This window comes from Epinephelus moara, chromosome 5, assembly GCF_006386435.1.
Source record: "Epinephelus moara isolate mb chromosome 5, YSFRI_EMoa_1.0, whole genome shotgun sequence".
Classification (NCBI taxonomy): domain Eukaryota; kingdom Metazoa; phylum Chordata; class Actinopteri; order Perciformes; family Serranidae; genus Epinephelus; species Epinephelus moara.
In genome coordinates this window covers 24,873,889-24,881,701 of record NC_065510.1, presented here as the reverse complement: position 1 = coordinate 24,881,701, position 7,813 = coordinate 24,873,889, and the positions used below count along the sequence as shown (strand labels likewise).

At 40.6% G+C, this 7,813-nt stretch overlaps 1 protein-coding gene across 1 annotated transcript; it reads right to left on the bottom strand.

Annotated features, from left to right (window-relative positions):
• Positions 1 to 3,457: 3,457 nt before the first annotated feature.
• On the bottom strand, positions 3,458 to 6,776 carry sfrp2 (secreted frizzled-related protein 2). Its single transcript, XM_050045207.1, has 3 exons — positions 6,153 to 6,776; positions 5,830 to 5,910; positions 3,458 to 5,329 (listed from the first exon to the last, which is right to left on the bottom strand). The coding sequence occupies exons 1-3, from the start codon at positions 6,652 to 6,654 to the stop codon at positions 5,025 to 5,027; spliced, it is 888 nt and encodes a 295-aa protein (XP_049901164.1). The 5' UTR covers positions 6,655 to 6,776; the 3' UTR covers positions 3,458 to 5,024.
• Between the last annotated feature and the right edge of the window lie 1,037 nt (positions 6,777 to 7,813).

Sequence of the window (7,813 nt, the reverse complement as noted above, 5' to 3'; positions counted from 1 at the left end):
AAAACTGAACATTTTAGAGTGGCCTTTTATTGTGGCCAGCCTAAGGCACACCTGTGCAATAATCATGCTGTCTAATCAGCATCTTGATATGCCACACCTGTGAGGTGGGATGGATTATCTCGGCAAAGGAGAAGTGCTCACTAACACAGATTTAGACAGATTTGTGAACAATATTTGAGGGAAATGGTCTTTTGTGTATATAGAAAATGTTTTAGATCTTTGAGTTCAGCTCATGAAAAATGGGAGCAAAAACAAAAGTGTTGCGTTTATATTTTTGTTCAGTGTATAAAGAAACTTAGTTTTTCTCTCATCCCTCCATGATTCAGTCATTGATTTAGGACTAGGTTTACCAACAGCAAAACATCCTTTTACAAACTCTCACTGAACTCGTGCAGTATAATCCAAGTCTCACTTGTTTATTTAACCTTTATTTAACCAGGAAGTCCCATTCAGACTGAAAATCTCTTTCACAAGAGACACCTGGTCAAGGTAGCAGCCAATCAAAACACATTTAAAATGCAACATATCCAACATATAATCCAAATATCCACAATAAAAACAACTACTAGTGGCCTCTCAAGAAAAACAAGCACATGTTTCTGTCACCACATTCTTTATGATGCCTTTAAATCCATCAATGGATTTAAGGGTTTCTAATTTTAGATGTTTCTGAAGATTGTTCCATGTCCAAGCTGCAGAGTAGGAGAATGCAGTTTTCCCAGGTGCTGTTAAAGTTCAGGGAACATTCAGAAGCAACCACCTGAAGGAGCGTAGCTGGTAACTGGCAGAGCTGACACACATAAGGGAGCAGAGGTAAACCAGGAGTTTGCCCAATATTGCTTTATAGATAAAAATATACACCAGTGCTGCTGTCTGTGAGTGGTCAGTGACGTCCAACCCACCAAAGCATAAAGAATGCAGTGATGAGTGCGGGACTTTGTATTTGTAATGCGCTATTTGCTCAGTACTTCTCAAACATGTGCATTTTCACGGAAAAAAAAAAAAAGCACCTCACTATTTATAACTGAACTGAAACATATGCTCTCTTCAGAGCCCACTAAGGGTCTTTTTTTTTTTTAGTGAAACTGCATGTGTTTGGAAAGTACTGAGCACACGACTGGATAAATGAGACTTGGATTATACTGCACAAGTTAATCACTGTCAGTCAGTAATGGTGTTTTCACATATAGTCCCTTTTAAACAAACAGAACTCAGGCCTCTTAAAGTGAACCAAAAAGTGGACCGACAGAAAACGGACTCAGTTATTTTTGTGATCACTTTGTCAGCTCATTTAAAAAGGGGACTCAGTTCCCCTTCAGGTCAACCTCAGCTCTGATGGGGCCTCAGTCCTCTTTCTGTTCACACTACAGGCTATAAATATATGTTGACATAGTTATGTTTTTACTTTGACGTGGCACTGCAGTGCGATTATGAAGCCCCTCACTTTCAGTTGAACTTGAAATTGGGGGTAAACCTCAGAGATTCTGTGCTGTAGACTGTTGGTGTTTGATGTATTCTACCTTCCACATCTGGAGACATGCAGTATCTTCCATGGACCAAACTACTCCTTGTGCTGCATCCTTGCAAGCTTTACAGGCTGACGTGGTTTCATCTGTTTTTCCAAGCGTCCCAGTGCAACAGCATGTGATCTAGAGGGCTAAATACAATGGCAAAGAGCAAGCCTGGAGCACTTTGTGTTCACAAGGCACGGGTTAAGTGAACCGCACCGCAGACTTGAAGTGAACCAAACTCAGACCACCACAGTTCAGAGGGGTCTGAGTTCTCTTAGTGTGATGACATAGGCGCAAAAAATGCTGAGTCACAGCTCTGAGTCCATTTAGAGGGCCATGTGTGGAAACCCCTCAGTCAATACGTCCCCTGTTTTCCGTGGAGGCATGCGAGAACAGTTTCCTTCACAAATTCAAAGTAACACAGCATGACTAATCCATTTACAAATGGTCATTTTGTGGGTGAAGTACTCCATTTAACTGAGGGTTATTTCAACATATCTTACAGACTTGTAGATTAAAAAAATAAATCACTGAAATAATCATTAGTTGCAGCTTTGGTTTGATGTTTTAAGAAATGTCAGTGTGAGGCTATAGGGTGATATATGGTATTAAGTACAGGCAAATAAACATCTTATATGTCACTAGCTAAAATATAAGTTTCTTGGGAGGTTTACAAAAAGCACAAAACACAAGCAGAACAGTAACAACAATACAAAAAACCAAAATACAATAAAAACAGTAATAACGTAAGATATAATAGCAAATACTGTAAAACTTAAATTAGTAGCCCGGGCTATTAATTGATTCAATTACTAAAATCAACAGGCCTATATTTGGGACAGGCCTTTAATTCCTTTCACACAAAACTGTTGCTCAGCAAAGATGGGAAATACAATCAAATTGTTCATATAAACCAGTATGAATATTATTCGTTTAAAAATTAGACTTCAGATAATATCAATAATGAATCATTCATTTGATCTAGCTCTGACAGAGGGAGATAGTGTTACGGCACTCAAGGATTACAGCACCCAGGATACCAACACACCACCATTTTATCCTGTTAAAACAATACTCACAACTTGGATTAATTTTCATGAAAAACCCCTTTGATTCTTTTGATCTGAGGACCCTTACGGACTAAAGGAACATGAATAACTTACAGGGTAATGGAGGAATGGACACATAATTTGAGGTAGACAACAACCCGGTTTTAGACATAAAAAATTAACTGCTTGGCAACCAGACCAGGCGTCTAACTGAGACAGGCGTTCGTTTGTCGCACCGGGCTTGTAAAAGGGACTGGGTGTTTAATTGAAGTTTTACGGTACATAAATCAATTGAATTAGATCATCTATAAAAAGAAAGCTGTAAACTTTTCCAAAATTTATTGACAAATACAGGAAGTGTGCCTTTTGGCATCTTTTTCATGACTAAAATTACCTGCTGGAATATTTTAAAAGCCTCAGGTCTCAATCATACCAACAGTCTGAGAGCGGTACAAGAATTTCCCTGAGTACTCAAAGCTGGAAACACAAATGGGCATCAGGAGCGAAACAAAATAAGTTCTGTGTTTCTCGGAAATATGTGGTCAAAATGTACAACAGTGGCCAGCATGACAAGCATAGATTCACTATACTGTTTAATTGACACTATCCTTACAGGCCAAGCTTTATTTAACATTATGAGCCTATACATTTAATAATGGTAAATGTCAGTGAAGAAAAAAAAAAAAAACCCTGTTAATAGAGTTTGTTGAGAACACATCACCACCTCATGCCTCATGCCACTATTACAATGACCTGATTTACCATTGACTCCCACTAGATGGCGGTGTTTATTAATAATACATTCTGTAGGTCTATTTTCCATTGTATAAATTCCTCTTTTATTCATGAGTTTCATTCCCTGCCATATACAACAATAAAATGAGTCAATTCAAAGCATGTCGTCGGCAGCTTTTAATCGCTGAAAACTTTACACAAGCATAAAAGGCAGTATTTGATATTTACACAGTAATACTTTCAAAAAAATACTTTATACATTGCGCACACATTCACACACAGACCACTGGATTATTTGTGCCTAACAAATCAACACTACCAACCAAAAAACTCAGATATTCATCCTCTAATAAAACCTAAAAATCCAACGTGTGTCACTCATCAAACAACAGGATGAAGATGCAAACTCAAAACATTAAAGTTTATATGAAATATGAAAGTCTGGGAGTAGAAAAATATTAGTTTAACCATAGTGGGGTAGAAAAGTATGCAGTGGCTCAAGTACAAAAAGGTTACTAAGAGTATTAAAATGTTGGACAGGAAGAGAATATAGCCAGCTATCTCTCGTTTTTGCTTGAGAAAACGGTAGGAATACAAAACATTATTTTGTCTTTGAACATCACACACGGGGATCACAGCTTCACTCAGTGTGCACCACACAACATGAATCAGTAACTGTTTCTGTGGAACTATGACAGAAAAGAGTTGTTATTATGGGATGCAGATACCTCATTTAGGAAGACTTGAACTTCCCCAAAACATCTCTTTTTATTTACCTTATTGACTTTGATCAGCTAAGCAGTGAAGGCCTTGGAGCCTTGTGACGTCACTTGTTCCTCTTTAGGAGTTTTTAATAGTCCTAAACAAACAACTTCTGATGATTTGACCTTGTGTGAGGAATGCCCCATGACGACAGCAGAAACAGATTCCAGCTACTACCAGAAGAGAAAAGGAAAATGTCTTAAACTCACCCCCGTCGAAGGATTTAACAGGAAGCCACATCTGCCAGTAATTTTTTTAGTCAATCATTGTTAATCCTGGATTGAAAGCTCTGCTAGTTTTCACTCTAACTGTGTGATTAGTGATTCCTTTACACCTTGGACACCAGCTGAGTGCAATTAATGAGGTGACAGCAAAGGAAAAAACACACAACTTGAACACTGACCACAAGAGGGTGCCAAATACTCACTAAGTGCAAAATGAATGGGAGTCAATGGATGAAAACCATATATTTCTTCACAAAATCACTACAATTTAAGGGACTTTTTTTCCCCACTGTATTTGCTTACTTCTGTGTCTGTACCAGGTATAAATGTGTGCCCAGCTCAGAGAACATGGCCAACATGTGATTTAGCCACTTAAAGATGTGCTTTCAAAAAAAAATTGTGGCCTCACTGATGAATGTAACTTGAGTGTTTTGGGGCAAATCACCTTTCAGAAAATGAAAATCCATAACAATTATAATAATAGAGATTTTAGCCAGCAGATATGCTATAGATTGCCTATTTTTTTTAAAAAAAAAAGTTTGGGCTTTTTTTCTAACAATGAACCAATGGAAAAGAGAGGAAGTGGTGTGTTCTCTGAGGCCAGAGAAACATCTTCGCTATAGTCTAGAGAGGAATCTATAAACCTTGTGTGACAACTGGAAAGAGATAATCAGATAATCAGACAGAGCTCAACTAAACTTTTTCTTCAACAGTGACACATGCAGTTATTTGTTTTTTCCTTCCTAGCACTGCAGCTTGCGGATGCTGCGGGAAATCCTCTTAAACTCTCTCTGTCCCTTCTGCCAACGCTTCAGCGAGGTGATGACCAGATGGCCGTCCATCTTCTGGCCCATGACCAGGTAGGCGGCGTGGATGTCGTTCATCTCCTCGCAGATGCACTGCAGGCCGTCCTTCAGCCACAGCACTGTCTTCTTCAGGTCGCGCTCCGTCACGCCGTTCAGCTTGTAAATGGTCTTGCTCTTGTTCTCCGGCACTATCTTGGTGTCACCATTGATGTAGGAGATCTCCTTGACTTTGATTTTCAGAGCTTGATGCAAGCAGGGGAGAAAAAAGAGGGATTTGTTTTTACAAAAACTGTACTGGGGAAATCCTGGCCACAATGACCATTTGTTCCTTGGACTTTCTACAAATGAAACACTTTTAACAGTGACATTTTTCCTGAAAGTGCCTGGAACCTCTCATGACCTCTTGGGGCCCCTGAGCTTCCTTTAGGAGCCTACTGCTATGATGAAATCGGTGTGGACTTCAAGTGTGCAGGTTTGGTTTCAACATTTTTTGGAGACATGTGAAATGAGGTGTTTGGGTCCTCTGCCAGAAGATTTTGAGCATCAAACACTTAATTTATTGTATTCTGTTTAATTTTTATGCACCATATATGGTGGAAATGGCTTTTATGTTGTCAAAATAAAACTGCTCTGCTACTTTCATGCTTTTATTGTTGGGGCAAATGCCATTTTCTAAATTTTGGAGGGTGTCCCCTGTGCCCCCGCCCCCCTGCCATGTAATCTACACCCATGGTGGACTTACCAAAGTCATTCTTACACAGGTTGTCAACAATTTCGTTGTCATTTTCATCCGTTTCCTTGCAAGCATCACACACTCTGGGCACTACAAGAGAAATCAGACAATATAAATATTACATGATCTGCCATAATTCAACAGAAAATGTAAAAAAAAAAGTCCACCCAAGTGGGTTCTGGTGCAGATGAGTGGATATGCTGAACAGAAAATCATGCTGAGCACATGCACTTAATGATGCAGTCCCACTAAATCAATGTGACATGTTTGCACAGTGAGCTACTTGGTGATGGTTAATGTGCAACATAAAATACAGTGTAACGAAACTTTACCTTCTTTGGTGACGGGCACAAAGTTCTCGATGCCTGCAGGTGGTATGCACAAGTCATTGTCGAGTGGAAAGCGGTCACAGTCCAGCATCTTTGGCCAGGGGAAGCCAAACGCGGACATGACGGGCGCGCAGCCGTTCTTGACGCTCTCGCACAGAGACCTGCACGGCTGTATGGGCTCGTCCAAATCGTCCAGGCAGACGGGCGCAAAAAGGGAGCAGAGGAACTTTCTCGTGTCGGGGTGACACTGCTTCTGAACCAGCGGAATCCAAGACGAAGCTTGCTGCAGAACTTCATTCATGGTTTCGTGTCCGAGCAGGTTCGGGAGGCGCATCTCTGTGTACTCTATATCGTGGCACAGGAGCAGGTTTGCAGGAATTGGCTTGCAGTTATTCTTTTTGTAGAATAAATCATGCTGGCCGAAATTGTACAATCCGTGGATAGCTTCCATGCAGGGTATCATCATCACCCACAACACTGTCACTGCCGCAATAAAGGCCCTCATTTTTTCTGTGCGTAAAAACCTGCAGAGTATAAACGCTTATTCAGGGGCTGTTGCGCATCAGCCAGCGTGCATGGAGCCTCTGTCAGTGACCAGCTCCTACTGTAACAAGAGGTTTTCTTCCAGACATGTCTGGGAGGAGTCTGTACGTTGTGCGTAAAGACCGCGTCTTCATTCAGCACTTGGTTTCCCCATATCAGGTGGACAAATGTGTCTCCCCAGTCCAATAAAAGCCCAAATTTTCACTTGTTGCTCCTCTGAGCCTGACAGACATTTTTGATTTCTAATTATAGCTCATAGTATTTTATCACCAGTCGTTTTCTTCACAATCCCCCCCTCTATTTCATCTCCTGCCCTTCATTGAAATCATAACAAAACCTGTCTGACAGCTTTTCCTCATTACGCCCAAATCAACAGAAATATATCCTGAGTGATCCCCTAACTTGCAGTTTTGAGACCCATGCTGTAAATAGTTTGGAAATGTTGTCAGTAGGGGCATTTAGCTCAGCTCAGTGGAGCGTTAATTTTCCATCATTAGGAGTTCAGTGGTGAAATCCTCTGGGTGGGTCTGCAGGTTCATACCACACGGTGATATATTGTTTGCCCTGGTGTGAGAAGCAGACCACCACTCAGCGCACCCAGGGGTGAAACCAAATCTGCCTCCTCCCTGCACTATACAGCTCTGGCTCCTATCCACTCTCAGGCCCCCTTGAGCTACAGTCTGGTGTGCAGACAGCAGTGTGGTTCTTCTCAGGCCTGACCTTCCTCTTGCTCTCTCAGAAGCTGAAATGAGCGAACACTTAAATCTCACATCTGATGTTTGTGGAATTTCTAGCTAAAAGGGTCAGTTCACCCAAATTACAGAAGCATATTTTCCCACTTACCATGTGGTCTCTAGATATTAAGACATTTTTGGTTTCACTTGCCTTGATTTAGACATATGTGTCACAGAGTCTTCTGCTGTCACTCCCTAATACAGATGAGGTAAACCGAATCTTACTTGTGGTGCTGAAAAATCAGTTACAACATGTTTTTTTTGTTCCCAGAATCAAGTCATAAATATTAATCTATATTAAAAATCATCTAGTGTGCAAAGTACCATGTGTTAAATCCTGTATTGTCACAATTCGGTCTCTCAGATCCTCCTCAGCTGCTCATTCAA